Source organism: Adelges cooleyi, unplaced genomic scaffold (assembly GCF_023614345.1).
Source record: "Adelges cooleyi isolate 19-005CV unplaced genomic scaffold, UGA_ACOO_1.1 ACOO_flye_CR_arks_rails_tigmint_CR_PRNA_574, whole genome shotgun sequence".
Classification (NCBI taxonomy): Eukaryota; Metazoa; Arthropoda; class Insecta; order Hemiptera; family Adelgidae; genus Adelges; species Adelges cooleyi.
This window is the reverse complement of record NW_026096268.1, coordinates 4,454,077-4,476,152: the sequence shown is the minus strand read 5'-3', so window position 1 is coordinate 4,476,152 and position 22,076 is coordinate 4,454,077. Positions and strand designations below refer to the sequence as shown.

General features: G+C 33.3%; 1 protein-coding gene across 6 annotated transcripts in view; it reads left to right on the top strand.

The window, feature by feature from the left end:
• Positions 1-22,076, top strand: part of LOC126843674 (elongation of very long chain fatty acids protein AAEL008004-like) — a 45,820-nt gene that overhangs the window by 21,298 nt on the left and 2,446 nt on the right. For 2 of the 6 annotated variants that reach the window (XM_050581349.1, XM_050581348.1), the window contains exons 2-5: positions 16,989-17,154; positions 18,064-18,254; positions 21,261-21,344; positions 21,989-22,045. In XM_050581349.1, the coding sequence (XP_050437306.1) occupies positions 17,106-17,154; positions 18,064-18,254; positions 21,261-21,344; positions 21,989-22,045 (381 nt within the window). In that variant the 5' untranslated portion in view covers positions 16,989-17,105. Of the gene's footprint in view, positions 1-5,927; positions 6,630-12,914; positions 13,038-16,752; positions 16,908-16,988; positions 17,155-18,063; positions 18,255-19,003; positions 19,085-21,260; positions 21,345-21,988; positions 22,046-22,076 lie in introns of those variants that run through there. The other 4 variants (XM_050581346.1, XM_050581345.1, XM_050581350.1 and 1 more) reach the window with 4 other exon arrangements.

The window sequence follows — 22,076 nt, the reverse complement described above, 5'->3', positions numbered from 1 at the left end:
AGTTGCACAATTTCTATGCTTTTGGAAACTCGTATCAATTCTGCGGAATACCAAACGCTTCTCGAGATCTCGGCCTATTTTCGTTTGACGAAACGTGAGTTTTTCACACTCAAGACCACTGTGTGTACTTGAACGTCGATATGTGCCTTGTTTTACATACATATTATAACGCGCGACGGTAGCGTGTTGTTTGTACTCGTACTTGCGCGTCCGCTGTATAATATTAAGTGTGTATTGAAGGATTGCGCGGCGTTATTTTGGCGTTAGTTTGTGTGTTAGCAAACTCCAAACCAACTATTAACCGTAAACATCATATACACGCATGGGTACAAGTGTTAGAGACAGGTAGGAAGGTTATGGAAATTATGGCGACGACGTCGAATTTGACATTACAACGAGTGTACATTAGTTTTGAGTACACGTTTTTGTTCTCTGTATAAATATTGCACGTCTTAATATGCACGCACATTTTGAAATTTTCTTTTCAAGGTCATAGTATTGTCGTCAATATTGTGTTTTTTGTTTTTCCTACAAGGGGGTCACGGACTAACCCCACCACGGTGTTGTACGTATTTTTTTGTAAATAACGATGCTATTTCATCGGTATACACACTGATCGAAATTCGTCGTCGTCGCTCTAAATGCCTAAGCATTGGCGCAAGCATTAGACGAGAGAGCTTTTCCACACAGCAAAAAAAAAATATCTTCAAAAAGTTTATATGGAAACTACAGCAAATATAGTAATTGTTTTGAAACTAATTTATGTATAATTGTAAAATTATTAATTTTTTAGACATTTCCTTGAAGTTTTTGTGGTACAAATATGTAATGCTAAAACATTAATTAAATTGTTGTTTTACCAAGTAATATCGACATTTAGAATTAACTATTAAATATTAATATCTCTTCAATGGAGTCAGACCTATAAAATTTCAGAAATCATATTATTGTTGCTCCTAAAAATATACCTCTAAATAAAAATAACATCTAAAAAAATATTTAGTTTAAGTAAGTGAAAAGTGGCAACTAAAAATGTTGTATAAAACTCTCTACCGAACATTACTTAATTAAAGATGACTTACTTAAACCGAGATACCATTTATTCTTTAAAGTCGACTACAACATTTTGTAGAATTTTTTTTTAGCGTTCACGTTTTATTTATTGAAGGGAAGCTTAAAAAAATTATTGTTGGGTTCTTTTGTACGCATTAGATAAACATTGTGTATTAAAAAAAAAACAATTAATTATTATATACAGTTTTTTTATTGAACGAAACGAACGCCGTTAAAAATAAAATCCATAATAAGCCACGCGTACTTTTTTATACAATTAAATTATTATTGTAGGCGTTGAATAAATCACGGGTTTTTGAAAAAATAAACGTTACTTATTAATAATATTTTTAATACCAATTTTTCGCAACAGGTTTAGTAGCCTACTGCAATTACTAACTATTATAACATATAATGGATGTGTCCCACTTTTTTGCCAACTGCATAGCCCGTTAGGGTTTTAAATTTCATTGAAAACTTCGAATACAGCAGAAACGAGTGGAATTTGTATATACATATAATTCCGTGACGTATGTACGGCGATATTAATTTTTTTGTGTCGACAGAGCTGGTTAAACAACTTGTTGTTATTAGTTGCATTTGAATACGATACAACACAATATGATATACTATGAACGGGTTATATATGTATGTATATATACTGCACATCAGGAAAGAGGCCATGTCGATCGCTAGCACGCGTTAAAAATAAATATTTAGCAAACAATCAAATTAACAATACAGTTTAACGAAAACATTTGATGATTCGCTTCTTTTTTTTAATTTTAATTTCCATATCGTTCTATCACGCAACTATATTATATGTCCCACATGAGTCCATCGGTATACGGTACATGTCGTTTATATAATGTTGACGTGTAAGACACTAAACCTATACTTATGGTAGTTGGGACTATAGTGTTAATATTAATTAAAATATTTTAATTTTTAAGCGAGTTAATCTTGTATATTAATACAAACGATTCAAGTGAAAATGAAAACTCAAATGAAAAGTGAAAAAAGTTTCAGACCTAGATTGGCTCTGTGATTACAAGGTCGAACCGTTCCCTTTCGACCGACGTGGATCTTCACCGTTACACGCAGTAATGATTTATATTGAGCTAATTATGGTGTCTCCCTTCGGGCCCGAGAGCCGATAATCTAACGGTATATTCACTATTCTTTGAATATTGCTGAAACCAAACAAGTCGGTAGTACTTGTCTCTCTTTGGCGTAATATTATCATTTAGTGCTCATAAAATAGGAGTATTCAAAATTGAAAACAAAAGTAAGGACTCCAGCTAAAATAAGGTTTGTCTCCGAGTATTCTATAATAAGACTTATATACTGTGATCTTTATATTTATATTCGAAGACGTGTAATTATTTTACGATTGACTATTAATTTTCAAAATGGTTGTGTACAATAAAGAACACCGTAAGGATGCGGTGCATTTTTTAGTTTTCAATTCTATTCTAAAAGACTTAAAAGAGCAAACAAATAACACTTGTACACCTTTTGGTTTTTGCTATTGTAGTATTTTCGTGGGAATGTAGTTGGGTTGGATAATACAAACGTAACATATTATAAAATAATATTACAACCGAGTTATTTTAATCGGATCAGTGAACGTATCGAAATATCCGAACGTATTAAATATTGTGTTTTCGGTCGACACCAATAAAAAAAAACGCGTTTGGAAAGTAGGTAACGATCAATTATCGCTCCGATAGCAGAAAAATAAAATGGTGTAGTTTTTTTTTATTCTTCATAATGTTATATTCAATAGTGAATAGTGTATTATGGTTTAACCTACGTATCAGAATCGTCGACTATACAAAAAGTATTTGACAATTGTTTCCTTAAAGACGCGAAATAAAGGGCCATTACCAGTGGCGTAAATTATCTGAGAGCAGTTAAGGTAGATGACGGTTAATGTTGATTTTTCCATGATGTTCTTTCAACATTTTTCTAATAAAAATTGTATGTAATGCCTATCGCCTTATAACACCCGACAGTTATGAATATTTAACCTTCAATTACATAGGGTATTCTAAACACCCTACTGTTCTTATATTGAAAAATTGGTCAATTAATAATATTGAATATACTTATGTACTTTACAAACACCCTAAGAGTACATAACAGTACTAAATAAAAGGAGAACAACAATATTGCTATGCGTGTATGTGTACTACAAGTTGGAAGAACATAAAAATATTACCATTAACCGTCGCCTGGCCGCATAGCTACTCTCAGATCATTTACGCCACTGGCAAGGGCCCTTTATTTCGTGTAGGTATCTACTTAACAGTGTTAGGTTTGGAATGAATTTAATTGTGTTTGTTTACAATTCGAATTCTGGTGGCGAAATAGTATACAAATTAATTGAATGTTAATAACTATCAAGTGTTACGTTTAATTTGTGTAAATATATTTTAACGGAAAATCGTTTGACGAATCCTAAATGTACACGTGACCCACGTTTCACTCATCAATAACGAATATATATATATATATCACATATGTTTAATATCTATTTCGTATTAATTGTCAAAATATTTTTACATAAAATCATATTCAATCCAACCATATGATATACTAACTAATGCCCCCGGGTCGCAAAAAAATAGTGTTAAATACGATGGTTCATAAACATTTTAATGGAGCAATCAAAGTCACTAAATGATCTTTCAGAAAATACTAAATATTTAACGATTCGTTAAACACTTAAGCACGTCCATGCAACATGACATTATGAGTGGTACTATTTTACTTTTATTTGTGTGCATATATACATTAATAATGAAAATTTCAATATGATTGTAAAGCGATTAGCAATTTTTTCCTTCATCACTTGGTGGGCAATATGATATAACAATATTCTGGTTTGACCTGGTTGGTACTAATTGTTCTGAAATTATAGATAATAATGTATAATCGATAAAGCTATCGTGTAATAAATTATTGTAAAAAAAATACATTCGTAAAAAGTATGTTTAAGATTAAGTAATTTCTCGTTTGTATTAATTTACACTTATGACTCTGATGTTGGTTATGATTATTATCAACTAGATCCATACTCAAAGGATGGGAGGTATCCCGGTCTAGACGCCACCCATTATGGAATTATAATGACATTATGCATGAGATATTATATGTATATGAAACTCAATAAAAAAAATCGGTCTAGGTCGATTCGTCGAGGTTTAAATTCATTTTTTGTATTTAATATGAATTATAGGAGTGTTTATTTAATTGCGCGCATAAGTAGGTTGATCTGTCTTCAGTCTTGAGAGATACATTTTTACACCCGTATGATGTCTCTGCGTTTATGACTTTTTATATTATAATTTATCTTATTGACAATTTTATTATATATTCTTTAGTGGTTTTTTAGAGGAAAAAATATATATTACGAGCAAACAAGGACAAAAAAATTGACTCATAAAACTTATTTCTATGCGTTTTAATTAACAACAGTTTAAAAATATGACTGACATAATGCACCATAATAATACCACTGTTAACTACTTACGATGTGTATTTCATACTTTCTCATTTGTGTTTATTGATATATTCAGGGTTGAATTTATGTATGTGATATCCTCTAGATGGAAAATTGTGAATATCCCGAAATGAGCAGGGAATAGTTATGGTTATAAATTAATATTTATTAAATGACAGAAAGTGAACTATGAAGTTTAAAACCATATATTTTACCTAGAGTTACTTTTTTTTGTTTTGCCCTTTAATAATTTAATTTACGCTAGTTTGTCAACAACTCGACAACATTTATCTTCACCAACCTAACAAATAAAGTGTCGAAAACCAAAAGAGTATAGGTTCAAGTGCATATGCGAGATCCTATATAATATTAGGGAGGAGGCTTGAATTTTAGGTGTAGCAAATAGACTCGCAGGGGTTTCGCCCCCACACCACTAACAACAAGGAGTTAAGTTATGAAATATTTTAAAGCATTACATGATTTAACTATTTAATTGTATTTAATATAACACAACATACCAGTTAGACGAATGAATCTTCACCCAAGTTCAAATGTAATTTTATTATAAAATTAGTTATACTACAACTCTGCTTTAGATCGAAATAATATAGTTCATTAATTGCTCAACATTGAAAAACATATATTGTTGATATTGAGGTTGTAGGTGATGATTTCTTTTTCCCGAAAAATGCATTAACCTAGGCAATATCCTATCTGATCTCGCTGTCTTAATTACATTATTTTAATGTGCGTTGTATAATTTGAATGTTGACTATCTCGAAAATGAAAAAAAACGTTTAATTTAACGACCACTCGAAATACTATTATTTAATGAATGGCAGTGCCCCAAATTAGAGTTGTCGGGTATTATGATTGTGACATTGTTATCGGATGACATCTTATGAAAGGGTTGCGCGCGATAGCGATGAACGATTGATACCAGCTACCTACTGGTGTAACGGTATCATTAGGATTGTCATATTTTTTTTAACGGCCTATAGTTTGGACGAGGGATATTGGAAATATCGGTGTGTTTTTTTTATTTTCAATATTACAAAACGCACCTGTGCCGCCGCCACCTCGGTTGTTTATTTGTGCGTGTGCACTGAATAGGTGTCGAGTGTGTGCATTATAGGCGTCAAAAACATACATAACATATAATAATTTATATATTTTGTTTTTTTTTTGAAATTTTTTTTTGTCTCTTTAGGATCCTATCGCTCCCGAACACAACGGCTTGGGCGACCGGAACGGCGTGCGCGCGCGCCGCTTAAACGCGCGATTGCCGATATTTAACACTTTCTAGTCGCCGGCGCCGCCGCCGTAGTGGGGCCGGTGACCGTCGAACCGGCGACCCGCCAGTCGTCGTACGAACAGCGCAGCGCACCGTTATCTCGTCATTCGCCCGCACAAATATTAAACCACCAGACATATCTAGTTTTTGTTTTTCTCTCGTAATTTACCTACATTTTTTTTTATGAAAATTTTATATACCATAATTTTCAACGAGTACACCGTGCGTCGTTCGTGTTGTTTGTATTAATAAACCGTGTAACCCAAAATCCTAACCGAACGTTGTAAAAAACACACACACACACGACCACGACCACCGCCGGGTCACACGTTATCATCATATCATACGTTATCACACGGCACACGGACGACGAGACGCAGACGCCAATATCGCTGTAGACAAAATTCATATCTATACACACACACTCACACGTACACCGTGTACAAACCGTATTGTCGCGGTGCCATTCGCGAACAATGATAGGATCCTGACGACGACAACCCCGGCCAGAGAGAGCTTGCGCCCTACGCTAAACACCGACGGACGGACGCGTATTATTATACAAAAACCGGCCGTATAATATATGCCATACACATTGTCGTCTACAAAGGACGTCCAGAGGATAATTAGGTATATATTATTATCTCCGTGTTTGTGTGTGTGTGTCTCTCTGTCGTCTGTATCCGACGCGATACTGTACAGGAGGGACCATTATCAGCGACCACTGCCATCACCTCTACTACCCTCTGCACGACGTCGCCTGCAAAACACCCGGTATATAAATATATATTATTATTATATTATACGTATAATATATTCATGTTAATATTAGTAATACGCTTAATGATAATAATAATAATAATAATCGTCGGTGTAAACGCGGTCAAAACAAAGTCTCTAAAATAATATAATAATAAAAAAAAATTAAACGACGGTTGTAAAAATTACATACATAGTATAAATCAATCGGTCGTTTTCGCTTTAACGACGTACGGCGCGATACGATTTTTTTTTTTTTTATAATATACGATTTACAATAATAATAATATAGCACACGGCCACGGTGCCACCACAGCTGCGCTTGCTGTGATCGTGTCGCGAATACGTTTGTGTGTATATTGTGCATGTATTGCGAACGACCCACTAGAGACCGCCGTCGTGTAGTGTGTGTTCAGTGAAACTAATTACTATTATCATCGTCGTCATTACCCGTAAATACATTATTGTAGCGTTGTTAAAAATATTAAAAAAAAAAAAAAAAAACAAGAAAAATTCCTATTGAAAATCGCAAAAAAAAAAAACAACACACCGCGGTCGACGGGTCCGAGTGTTGCCCGATGACGAAACACGTCTGGAAAACCTTCACGGCGTCCCAATTTTTATTATTAATTCGCATTTGAAAACGTGTGTTTTTTTCCCTTTACCCTTTCCACCGTCGCAGCAATACCAGTAAAACGAGTTTGACACACACTTGTAACCCCCATTTTTTTGTAACATAATAGATGTTGTACATCCAAACGCGCGTCGTTAAGGTAAACGATTCGATAATAATAATTATTATCGGTTGACAAAATAGGTAGGTACAGCTGTGTTGTACACACATTGTAGTAGGCATAACAGCTTCGGTATTGTGCCGGTCCAGTCCGGATTGCCGTAGTCGAGGCCGACGACGGTTTCAACTTTTATTACATATTACTATTACTATTGAAAACTAATTATTTATTATACGACAGAGAGTGTAGCACTAAATCGACGCAGCCCCATTGAAAGGACCCGTATAACACGATAGTCGGGGGCCCTCGTCCGAGAAGGATAGACAACAATTGAATTTCGACATGTACCGGAAAAATGAGTTGTGACCGGTAAAAATAAGATTCGATTTTTTAACGGGCAAAACCTAGGCATTTTGGTTTTCTTAATTTTGTCAACTTTGACTCTTGTATAGCAGCTGGTGTCCCGTGCGCGGCCGCCTGTGCTATTTAAAATACTAATTGTTAATAATTATTGTATTTTGTTTTTTTGTCACGACACGTGGCACGTTTGCGCTGCAAGCGGACTCGTACGTCAATTCTATGTAGAAGGGCTATTTCGCCAATCGATTTCCGTTCGAAATGTGCAAAACCCGCAAAACGCTATCAGTGACGGCCGCGGTTGCAATGTACGAAAATAGGTTAACAAAAAAAAAAAAAAAACGGCAACAATAATATGTACCTTCTTGGTCAAATGCAAAAAAAAAACGCTCTATTATTACTTACCCGCGTAGAAAAAATACTCTATAAAGGTATTCGCAATTAATTTCATAGGAAATATCAACAGCGCAATTAGCTCAATAATACTTGCAAAATTTAATACAATCAATTATTCGGTACATAAATTATGTTTAAAACATCAAACGAATATATTATATTAATCGATAAATACTTTCCACGTGAAGCCGTCGGAAATTTCAAATGCACGTTCACCACCAACCAGTTGCGTTCCCGTAACATAATATTCTGTGGGTTTAAAATTTCATAGTACAATTATTATTATTTGTTCTATAAAATAATAATTGTTTCAGCTAAAAAATATTTCAATTATGATCTTGATTATAATATAAAAAACACTATAAACGTTGTATAATATACTTTTACAAGTCAACCTACGTTTATATTTTTGACTTATTTTAACAACAGCAATGATAATAAATGAAAATGATGGTCGATAACCAGTTTTGAATAAATACATTTCGAGTTATTAGCAATTGAGTCGAGGAGGATTGGTAAGTGCCGGCGAGTATTGTGCAAGGATAAAGATAACAATACAATAATTAATAATTAATAGTTTACCTCTTCCTTTTTAAACCATTAAACGTTTTTAACTGCCTAGTTAATTATTTATTAAAAACAGGTTATCGATCGGTCATTATTTTTATTGCATCATAATTGGATTTAATTTATTGGTTTGGTTTTAATCGATAAACCAAAATATATTAGAATAAGTAGGTTGCTATTTTCACTTTTAAAACTTACCCTCAAAGTCTTCCTACCCTACAAAATGCTACCGTTTCCGACTGATCATTTATTATGATTTATGTGCGATAAAGACTTTTTCTAAGATGTGTTTACATAGCTAAAACAATTCATAATCCATGGAACGAATTTGCCGTATTATGAAATTCTGAAGACCCCCGTAGATGACGTGACCTAGACCTAAACGGCACGCACATTGTGTTTGGTTTTTTCTCACTTTTCGCCGTTAATAACACAAAAGTTATATAGGTATAATTATTATTGTCGTCTTGTTTAAATTATCGGCCATGTTTTAAAACGTCAACAATCTCCGGCACCCGGCCACGTCTGTTTGTGGCGCTTTTTGTGTTTATATATTGTTTTTCCCCCTCGTTTTATCTAACAATAATATTAGCAATGGCCCATGTATAAATGAATCAAAACACACTGGTTATATTGTTGTTATTTTTTCGCCACTCGCGGTATACGGTTACGGCAAAAACGCAAGCAACGCCGCCGTCGTTTTTTTTTATGATAAACTATAATAATAACATTATAGTTCCATAGCGGCCATTTACTCTCTCTAAATCAGTAGTGTACTATAGGTATTGCACTGTACACTGCAAATAGCTGTACACGCTCTTTGGCCGATTGCTGTGTATTTAATATCGTTATACGACCGCCTGTCACCACCTGCACGGTCAATACGATTTCGTCGACATGGTTTGCACGCAGGACACGATCGTTCTGCCATTGGAAGTCTCTACCGACGACCGCGGTCTTAGGCCAAGGAGTAGGGATCAAGCGGGGAAGGATTCGCTGCTTTTCTATCATACATTATGTTATTTGTGTATGTACTGCGCGCCTTAGAGCAATTCAATCGGTTTCTCTATATTAAATTTTTGCCGTCCCAAAAAATTTCACGCGGTTTCACGTTTGATGTGTTAAGTTTCTAACCGCAACGTCTGCACCCCGACCATACTTTGGGTTGCCTATAAGATAAAATAATATAATATTTGATTTGATTGGCACCCAGACGAGCCGGGCTGTGAATAACGAGATTAAAGCCGCCTCTACACGGACCCGTAAAATCGGTATAACGTTGGTTATTGATCGCGGTGTGGGTACGTTAAAAGTGGGAAAACATAATATTTCAATCTGTTGTACACGGCAAGATATCCTTCAAGTTTTTGTATTAAAATTTTACCCAATAAACTCTGTAATAAGGACGTGTAATAATATAGCTATGCGAAACGGATAACAACACATAGTCTATCTAAGGATTAGCATTAAGAAACGTATTGATCGTATTCTACATTTTCCGGACAGCGAAAATTGTTAAAAATATACATGCAATTATGTAATAATGAAAATTAAGCCATGTTCCTTTGTGAAAAAATTTAATTACCAACTATACAGAGTGTTTGAATACTATAGAAACTTGTTTCAAAACTAATATATATTATATATATCGTTTTATATTTGATGTTATCGATTTTAAGGCAGATTTTAAATGTGCGTTTTTTTTTAATTTAATATTTTTAAAAAAACTGTTTGAAATTCAATATAGTTGTACGAGACAAAAGAGGACCGGCTGAAGTGGTTTTAATACTTCCGCAAAAGCGGAAGCTAGATGAGAAAGATTTATTGATGATAAGTATAGGAGAAACGTAGGTGAGGAAGGACAGACATCAGAGCGTAAGTATAACATCAGATGTGAGAGACTGTGTTTTATGGAGGTCGTTGACTAGCACAGGGTGGCCGACTCCGTTGACTCGAGTAGAAGGGGGTGCGGTAGAGGGCAAATGGTGGTCGTGAAGGAAGAAGTCCAGACGATTCGATAAAGAATCGAACGTATTTACACTTGGAATATTAATATTGTAAAAACATTCAACCCAAGTGTGAAACAAGTATTTTTAGTACCTATAGTTGTTTCGCCTTGATAATAATTAAAACTACGTTGTTTTAAATACTAGTTTTTTTACGTATCCAGAAAAAAGGGTATTAACTTTTTATTATTATAATATATCCAAAGAAAAACCTGTCTTAGTAGGGACCTATTAATTTTTACCGCCGTAGTGAACTGATTTCATCATAGCCGATATCTTACAAGTTGAATCTACGACCTCTGATCTTTATGCAATAAAGTATGTAATGTTTCAATAATGACAAAAGTATTAGCGTAGACCCGAAATGAAATTATTTACATGGTAGTAAAATCTACGTCAACGGTGCCGCACGGTTACTGATATGAGTTGTCAGACGATATTTGTTTAAACGATTGTACCCACCATCTCTTTCTATACTTAGATTTATCTGAACACCATTTTGTACCGGAGAAAAGGGTAGCAGGGTAGCTTCTCACGCATTAGTGATATATTTTATAAGTAAATTAATGAAACATTTTAGTAATAAATACAAATTTGATTATGGCAGCAATACAATTATTGTGATGTTATGAGTATTTGGTTTATGGTGTTTCCGGTTTGTCAATGAAAATTGTGAATCTGTGGCCATTGTAAATCCGCAAACCGCAATAGTACACCAATACAGGGTCGCACGATAAATGTATACATTTAACGGATTGCCTACTCTCGATGTTAAAACCACAGATTATAAGATACAGATTGCTCGTCAAATAATAAAGACACAATTAGTTTATTATGATTGCATCGTCGCACGGTCAAAGTAAAATGTCTTTCTTACGAATGTCTTTTAGGTTGGTAATTGCTTCAGAGATTTTCTTGCAAAAAGTTGTTTATTACTGTGTAAACTATAAACATTAAAATGTTATGAATAATAACATTAATTTATAATTGACAAATGCGGCAATTTTTTTTAACAGTTTTAAACTAAATAAGTATACCTACTATAAAAGTATTTTTTAGACTTGAAATTATGCAACTATAGATTTTTTTAAAAAACTTTATTTCTTTCAAACTATCCCTATTTTTTTACGTTTATAACTTTTAAGTTTATTTTGTAAAAAAAACTGTACCTACTGTAATTCTGTAAGCCTCAGATGGTCTATTAACGCAATAGTTATTGGTATAATATTTAAGGAATAAATGTATTATGAAATTTCCCGACAAAGGTTTATTAATCTAAACTATGGTTTAGTTTTAATTTTTAAAAACATAGTTGCACACATCTAAAATGCAAAATTTGTTTTAGAAGTCTACTCAGATAGATTTCTCTGGGCAAATATTTGGATGACCGTTTTCGTCATATAATAATGAAAAATCTATCTCATTTAAGTAGTTTCTATAATTTCATAAGCATCTTAAACTGTAGTTAAGTATAATAATTGACACGTGAAGTAATATTTACGTATGAGCAACTAAAAAAAAATGGTTATGACTTAATACGTTTGGAAATCGATGAGGAAACAATGGGCTAATGGACTTTTAAGTGGAGAGAAATGTTTTATTTTGACATCTATTTTTGGGACGGATTTATTTGCATAAGTAAAAAATACTGTGATATTTAAACGGTGAGAACGTTTATAAAATATGTGACCGACAGTTAATTTAATGATCAACTTTTGTATTGATTTTTTAGGTTATTAAACGATTTGCCCATATGGCTTACCGCTGTTATTAATATAGTTAACACTGATCCGTAGTATCCCATTTGTTGAAGTTTAGGGAGTCTAAAATTGCAGAATCAGTATTTTCAAAATATTACTAATAGCTAATTTAACTTGTCGCCGTAGTCAAAAGGGTCGGACAATGTGAACTTTTAAACTTTATTTTATTAATTAAAGAATAATGTTTTTGTCTAGGAAAATATCCTCATTATTATTTACTCGGCTAGATGTTGACCGATCTTGCAATGAACTTGATAATGAAAAGTTAGGTGTAGGTCTAGGCAAATGTACTGCTCGTACAACCGGTTGTAGGTAAAAAAAAAAAATCAAAATTAATATAATTGCACGATAATAGTTTTCTTTTATTTACTCCTTCTTCGCAAAAACTCGATCAAATGTAGGAAGAGTAGTTTTGTAATGAACAAATCTACAGGGTGTTACGGCAAGAGTCGCTAAAAACCGGACCAACCCGATTGTTGGTCCCAAGGTCGTGCCCTTAAGTCCATCGACACGTTAGCCGAGTAAATGACATATAATATACACTGTTCCGAGATCATAGTGATCAGTTCAGTCATCCTCCCGGACACCAGCGGTACACCACAGGTGAGCACTCTATTTGCTGAGAATATTATTAATATCTTTTGAAACGATTTCACTACTGAGATAGGTATAGTATTCTTTAGAAACTAACACTTTTTTTCTTCCGTTCGCCTTGGTTTTAAATAAATTACATTCGGTCGAATTTAATATTAAAGTTATTTCTCAATTGGTGTTATAATTATTATGTTTTTTTATTCGACATTTTTACCCGGAACTGTGTATGAGTTCGTCCTTAGATTATAGTTTGTTATTATTGGTATATAATTGCATAAATATTCGACTGTATTTCCTTCCGTCTTAAGGCCGTCGGTCGCAATAACGATTGCCAAGTATTTATCTCGATCGAATTCATGTAAATATTATTATTCCACTCGTATCTATTTCGTGTCCTCATGGTTTGTTTTAATTTTTTGGCGTGAGACATAATTATTTAGGTTTGGGGTTTTTTTTTTGTTATAAATATTTAATAAATTTAATTCGATCGACGGTTTATCTAATACATAATACAACAATAGTTTATAGCCGTTCTCGTGTGGTATTATGTTATAATAAGCGATTGATAGTGTGTGGAGAGATAGTGATCGGTCGGCCTGAAGGTCTTCTATGCGTTCTTCTCCCGTGTGCAGAAACCGAAATCGATTCGCCCTTTTGTTTTTTTATAATTATTATTATTATTGCACTATTATCGTTATTATTATTATTAATATGTTATCCGATCGTGACCACACGCCCGTCTCAATGCGGCTTACCGCGTTTCACGTCCGTCGACTCTCGTGTGTGCGTGTGTGTACTATATCGGCTATAATAATAATAATAATATAATAAGTTATATAATAATATATATTATTATTATATTTGTGTGTGTGTAATATTCACGGATGAAGCTTCTGTTCCGGCGACCTTCCCCTTTGGAGGCCAGCAGGAAGAACGCGCATGTCGTCGTCGTCGTCAAAATGGTTTACATCAATTTTCTTAATGTTGCTAATCCAGTTTTCGATCCGATTTACCTTATCACACACACACAAAAAAACCGCAGTGACCGGCAATACCTGTATAATGGGTACTTGTCGGTGTAAATAATAATAATTTATTAACAATCGAGTGTAGGTACTTAACAATTGCGGCAAAAGCAGTGGTCGTTATTGGCGATCGTTCGAGTCGTTCCATCGTGTTAAACTTGAAAATTCGGTACCAATAATAGAACATATTGTAAATATTTATTACTACCAAAGTTTTGGTCATTTGTATTCAAACAAACGGGTCGAACGACTTTTATAGTAATTATTATTCGATCGAGGTGTCGAGTACTTTGATATCGGTGCAGCTTGTACAATCGACGCTTACGTGCATGTATGTATAATTATGCGAATATCATATGTACTTTGGGATGTTTTGGATTGGATTGTCAGTGCAAACCATACGGATGTGCGGACTTAGGAGAGGGGGCGCTAAAGAGTAGTAAGGTTTTTTATTTTTACAGAAATTCTGAGGGAGAAGAGAGGGGGTGTGGGTGGATATAGTGGTTTTTTTTACAACATTGCATTGCATTCGTTAACGTTTCGATGTGACGTCAGCTCTAATTCGGCTTTTACGATTATCATAGAATGCCGACAAGCCGGAAAGCCATTTTCGTCCGTCAATGCATAATATTAACCGATCCGTCTACATTGATAATGATGTAGTGCCGTGAAAAGCGTAAACTCATATTTTGTACACGCCAAAACGGGGTGAGGCGGTCGCCCGAGCCGTTCAGGTACTTGGGGAAACCAGAATAATAACATATTTTGTTCATTATAATATTGTTCGATTGTCCGGACCGGTTCCGACCGACCACGGCTTATGTACTACCGGTTAGGGAATCTCTGTTTTGCTTACGGGAGCGAGGACCTACGTCACACCGTCTCCTCCGAGGCCGGTTGACGGTTCATATGTGTACCAGCTTTATACCGATACTACTTACCCGTTGACTCCTTCCGCTTGACTGATCGACCTTTATAGGAAGCCTCGATGCGAAAATTTGTTGAAAATGTTGTCGCTAATTAACTCTGCATAGCGACTTTGCCGTCAGGGATAAAACCAAACCAACGTGGGTACGTCCATTGTAAATGTGGTAGACGGTAGACCAGCGTTTTTTTAATAACACATTACCTCGAACTTTTCTTTCGTAAGTTTAAAAACAATTGATATGGTTTGCCAATCCGATATCTCATAACAAACTGGATAGCCCTGTACAGTGCTTCTGTATCTTGTGTTCTTACTCGCTTTACTGTCCAGCACGCGCCACGGTCCGCCCTATATTTTTTTAGTTTGAACAATAATTTTAATAGATACATTTAATTATCGCATTCAAACAGAATATTGTTTGCTAATCGCAACTGTTATGTGTATTTATTATTTATATTTTTTAATACGAACTTGATAGGCAGTATAATAATAATAATGACACGGGGTTTAGTAGACAGCTATATAGGATTTATTGTATTATAGTATCTATATAATATATATATATTATTATTATGAAGTAGTAAACGTTTGCCGGCGCAATCGATTGTGCTCGCACAACAATAAAAAAAACCCCAATCGCTTGTAATTACATTATTATGTATAAACTATATATATGTATAAGTATAGTAATAGTATTGTATGCACTGTGGTGTATTGCAAAACGACGTTGTGATATAATTTGGCGGCGGCATGTCCATCGCATTAACGCCGTGGAAAGCGTATCTCCCGCCGCCTCTTAAAAAAAAACTATATTTTGGCTAAAATGCTGCGTGAAGAAAAAAGTAAATTCCAAACGTACTACCATCGCACAGGGGTCTAGAATCCGAAAAAGGCGATCGAAAATGGATTTTTCAAAATGGTCAAATGGTTTGAAATATTGCCTTATCGTATTGGAATTATGTTTACCCCACCGGTTTATTATGGCTTACTACAGTGGAGAAATCAAACACATAATATACAATATTACGTTCTTAAACATTTTTTTTTTTTTAATTCCAAACCAATGTGCATCGGTTCCGCGTGTGACCGGTTTGTTACTTTGATTACTCGACTCGAGGACAAAAATTGAGCGTAGGAGGAATTTATTTATTTTTTGACCGGGCCATTTATTTCGATTATTCAAATTTTCCTGGTGCGTTTGAATTTTTTTTTTTTCTAATGTATTATTCCTAACCGGACAGAGCGGTTTTAAGTCGTTCAGACAATAACAACTACACAGCAATAATTATGTATTTGGTGACGTACGCGTAAGGTATTTATTGGCCGGTCTTATTACTCGTTTTGCGCCAATAGTATGACGTGACGTATGTGTGTATACCCATTATACTATAGCGGTGGTAGAGGTGTAAGAAGTACAATATAATAGTGTGTGTGTGCAAACTCGCCGGTTCTTAGGGCGTAGGCATACCACTATAGTTGCTCGCGTGTAAATCATACAAAACGGGTTTCACCGCGGTCGGGTTTTCGGTACGACGACGCCGCCGACCTTGCATCCCTAGGCCGGTCTTGACCCTGCCAAAGCCTTCGTTTACAATCGCCTGTTGGCTGTGTGTGTGTGTGTGTGTGTGTGAGTACGGGCACAGCGAGTTATATTAGCCGATGTGTGTGTAGTGTGTGTGTGTGTGTACACGATACGTATGTGTTGTCCGGTTTGACAAAAAAAAAAAAAAGGAAAGAAACCTATGCGCGCCATCTCGACTAAAACAAACGCGCTTTAGTCGCGATCCGCCGTCCGTGCCGACCACCAACGACCGCCGTTCGTTGTTGACCGCATAATTATAATATTGTAATAATATTATTACAATAACGATAATTTAAAAAAATAATATATATATATTATAAATTATTTTACATAATATTTTATTCTAAGTGCGTGTTCGAATTTTATAATTTTTTATTTTATCAACTTTTTTATTAATTAGATTTTTTTTTTTATGTGTGTGTTCGCAGGTGACTTATAAATAATAATAGCAATAGTGTAGTATATAGTTATATATATATATATATATATATATATACACTAAAGTAATATTACCGTACAATACCTACGATTACTATTTGGTTACCATGACGCAAGTACTGAGCGCCGTCCAAGGGGTCTTCGACAAATACGGAGGTAATTGAGAGCGGACAGTTTGTTATTTATTTTAATTTTAATAACCAATAATAATTTATACAAATTATTACTGTAGACATTTTTTTGTGTTTTTTATTTATTATTCGCTTAAAAAAAATCATATTAAAGGTACAAAGCGTTTGGTTAAATTTTGTTTTCGCAAACAGTATTACATTGTTTTTCAATCTTCGACCAAATAATAATTAATTGAACAATAATAATACAATTGGAAGCAAAAAAAAAAAATATTTGATCGCTTTATACTTTATCATAATATGTCTGATATTGAGTAACGGACAGCTACGATATTAAATTTTAACAATTTGTATTAAAATTAACTTAATAAATTAGCTGTTTGTCTCGCTTCCCGCTCAATTATAATGTTAATTTTTTTTTTTTTTTAAATAAAAATAATACTTTAATTGACTAGTGGTCGAATAGTTTAAGTTGTGATTTAATTAAAATTATGAAACTTAATTATTAAATTATAACAATTTTCATTAGCAACCTATTCGCTAAATATCGCGCTAAAAACTTTAATTCATCGAAGGTGTCTTTCCTACCTTTGATACACCACGAATGCCCTTCTTTTCTGTTTTTTTTTATAATATAAAATTGTATGAGGTCAATTTTGTTTTATGGGAACAGAAATTAAAAAACGTATCCGCTAATAGCTCTGAGATGTTCAAACAGATTATTTTTGTTATTCATTAAAACTCAAAATTAGTTTTTTTAAATTTTATTATTGATTAATAGAACCGCTTATCTATAACTGAATTCCTATTTTACTCAATGTTATTTTCAATCTTAATATCTGAACAGTATATTTTTCTTGTTAATAATAATTATGCCAAAGAAATTCTTCGATATTTACCATCGTTATTTATATAATTTTTCTCCGCCTTTTAGATGAACGTACAAAAGACTGGTTTTTGATGAGCAGTCCTTTGCCCACGGCACTGATATGTCTCAGCTACGTTTATGTGGTCAAATCTTTGGGCCCCAGACTGATGGCCAACCGCAAACCGATGGAACTGCGGAATGTACTTATAATTTACAATCTGTTCCAAGTGTTGTTCAGCTCATGGTTGTTCTACGAGGTAAGCGCCAAAATTAAAAAAAAAAAAAATAAATAATATAAACCAATGTATTTTATTCCAATAGTAATAATCAATACACTCTAGCATAATGTAATTATACATTGTATAGGTTATCATTTTAAAAATAAGATTTTTAGAAAACTGTATTGAAATAATTATAACCTATGCAAAAAGTGTTAAGTACCAATATTATTTTTTTTTAAAGTTGTACTACCTAAATAAAAAAATAAAAAACCAGAATACCTATCGAACGCGAACAAATGTCGTGTACACAAAAATTCAAGTTTTACAAAGCTGAAGGATTTTTGGTACTAATGTACGTGTTATTTTTATTGTTGTCCAGGTTTTGCCTACAAACGATTAATTTTAAATTAACGTTGAAAAATATGTTTTCTGTTTGCACCCATAACATTACTATGCGGTGCGGTGTAAACGTTTTACAACATAATTTTTTTCTTATTCCTAGGTCTGGGTCTAGGTGTTTTTTTTAATATTCATCAACGCACTTACATATGTTTGCAAACGCCAAGGTTCTTTGTAAACAAAACAAAAATGAAAAAAATATAATTATCTTTATATATATATATCTACTTATAATAATACAATATTCATCTCTCACTCATCGCTCTAGTTTTAGTTTGTTGCAAATCCTTCTTAAAATATTAATATAGATATTTAATTATTTTTTAATATATGTTACTACCTTTTTTTCACTACACATTTGTACTTGATTGTTGGGCACATTACAGTGTATGATGGGCGGATGGTGGGGCGAATATAGTCTGAAATGCCAACCGGTAGACTATACAGACAAACCGTCCACAGTGAGAGTAAGTTGGCGAGCGAAAATGTATGATTCGCCCTTTGATTTATTGAAAGGGTAAAAGCCGCCTATACTTGACACGTAAAATAGTTATTTTGCGCGGGCTGTGACGGTGATTCGAAATCGATTGAGTATAACGTCATGTTTTTAGGGAGCAAAAAACTTTGATTGTACATAATATTAGTAAACTAACAAAGTTATCTAGTGAGGTTTGAACGAATTTCGGGTTTGGTAAGTAAAAATACGATCAGATGGCTTTGGTTTGTGGTTGGTGCATGAGGTTTAAAAAATCATTAATTATAGTTGTAATAAAAAATAAAAAATTCAGGGTTGGTATTTCGAGACGTTTTGTTTGTAACAGACGTTTAAGCAGGTTTTTAATTAAAAACGTTAGAAAACTTTTTTTTTGTTTTAACTAAAAAAAAATTAAGAGCTGTCTGTCAAATCAACTCATAAATATAAACTTTACCAACCCTGAAAAAGAAATTTAATCGAGGAATTTGGACTACGCTAAAATAATGTATGAGGAATACACAATACACATAACGCTTGTTCATAACTTGTTCATACTATTTTTCTTCTTTCGCTGTCTTTCTATAATGTAAATATAATTCAATAGCATCATGTCATAATCATAATCATAATACCTAGGACTAGACCTATTATACTAGTATTTAACATGTTATAAACTTATATTGACTTTAACAAAACGATATCACTTACACGTATAAAATATATACATTAAATAATAGCAATTCGATTTTTCTCTTTAACAAGGAGGTAACATTTCGGTTTTAAAATTTTCTTTTTTTTATTATTATTATTGCCCGGCTAAAGCCCGGTAATGTGGGTGGGCGATGATTGGTTACAAGTCTAGACTCTAGCTAGCCGTTTTGTGTTTAAAAAGTAAATTTAAATGACCGTTGTTTTTGGTCAAAGACAATCACTAAAGGCGTATGAACTGCTAGATTATATTTTACTTATTGAGATTTAATATGTCATTGAAAAATAATTAATTAATTGGCAATTTCTAAAACGAATGATTTAAGGATTTAATGAGTAATTAACGAGTATTTGATTTAAACATTAGTTAATTTGTTCAACAAAATTATTAAACAGTACGTACCTATATTTATATTTATTTTTTTTGCCTCGATTTTTTTGCCTGACTTGTTGGTTTGTTTGGTTAGGTTTGTGTAGGTATGAAACACGTTAGGGACATTGGCTGCCGCTAAAAATCTCATCCGGTTAGTACAATAATTAATAATATATTACAATTGTATAATAATATACATGGTACCTATACACTTATACATGGTACACTTTATTATAAACTTACTGTAGGTACTTATAAAATACGTCTTACGTTTATATATATGTCCAATATGTATGCGAGGTATTAATTTAAAAAAAAAAAATGTATTAGGAAAATCGAGTTTGCCTTAAGCATGCGTGCATTCTAGAAAATTAATTAATTAATTAATGTATTTGTTTATTTATTTTATAAAGCTCAAACCGATTCGATTTAACATTTTGGTCATGGCGCATGAGAATTATATTACAGCCTGTAAACAAAATTTAAAAAATACTGTTGATTCGAAAAAATTTTAACGATTTTTAGTTCAATATATTATACTTTCCATTTCTTTTTATATTATTTTTCTTTAAATTCCACGTAACCCGCGTGGTATCCGTCATCTGGTTACTTTTTTTTTTTTTTTTTACTTACACTGTCTGCAACGTTATTTTACAATAGATATAACTTATTATGTTATAATACACACACAATACGCACAACAGCGTAGATCATGTAATCGAATCGGTATCCGCAGCATGGTTTAAAAGAGATCTATAGTATAATACTATTTATGTTTTATTAATGCGGTAACGCCGAACAAATAATGTATTTTATAACGGTTTATTATAATATCGATTTCTGATTTTTTTTTTTGGGATATTAACGATTACCGGGTGATCCGTTAAGAAGCGTGTGTACGACACGGATTTTCTCTAAAGACCAATTTAAAAAAAAATTTTTTTTTTTAAATACATTATTAGAAAATGGTATTATGCGACGAACGGACAATCCGATGCATTTGTAATAATATTAGTTTGTAATTATGTAATTATTTTAATATTAGTCGTAAAGGTTGTAAAATATTTTTTGGTGGTGGTTTTTGCAGATAGGCATGTCTGGCTGGTTAACTGGTCGCTATAATTACCGGTGCGAGCCGGTGGACTACTCTAATGATCCAGCGACTGAGCGGGTGAGTTCGCATATTAACGTAGTTAACGGTCGATTGTGTGTATTTTCATCGTAGTATCAATTATTAGTAATGTGAATTAATCCAACATTTTTTTAACGATTTGTATACATTTTATTATTTGTTAACATTTTTTTTTTTTTAATCAATATATTAACAAGCTTTTTTGAGGCGACAAAGACTTTATTGCTGGAGGGGGGTTTTTTTTACCCGTGTTCGCAATTTTTTTTTATGCTTCGATCGGCGTCCAGAGAAGCGATAAACATTGAAAACGCTTCAGTTGCCTTTTATTAATTTCGGCAAAAACCAAACTAGTTTTTTTTTTTTTTGTAATTTTGGGTACGCTTTAATTTTCTGACAAGTGGGTCGAGTTGGGTTTAATAATTTCTTTTTTAATGTTTCTTACTATTCAAACATAAAATATTAACCACGGATTTGCGCATCGGAGTAATTGTAATTTTCAATTTTTCAAATCTGTAACCGACGCGACCCCAATGTGCTTTTTTTTTTACCGGTTGTAAAAATTAAAAAAAATTCTGTGTCAAGTTGCGCGTGTCTTTCCCTTTAACTACCTCTCTGCAGCGATCCGACATTATTGTAACTAATATGTGTATTTTTCTCTGTTCTTCTCCGTCATCGTGTTGTAGATGGTCCATGCCTGCTGGTGGTACTATTTCTCCAAGTTTACAGAATTCATGGACACGGTAATGATCGTTACAGTTTCTATATTATATA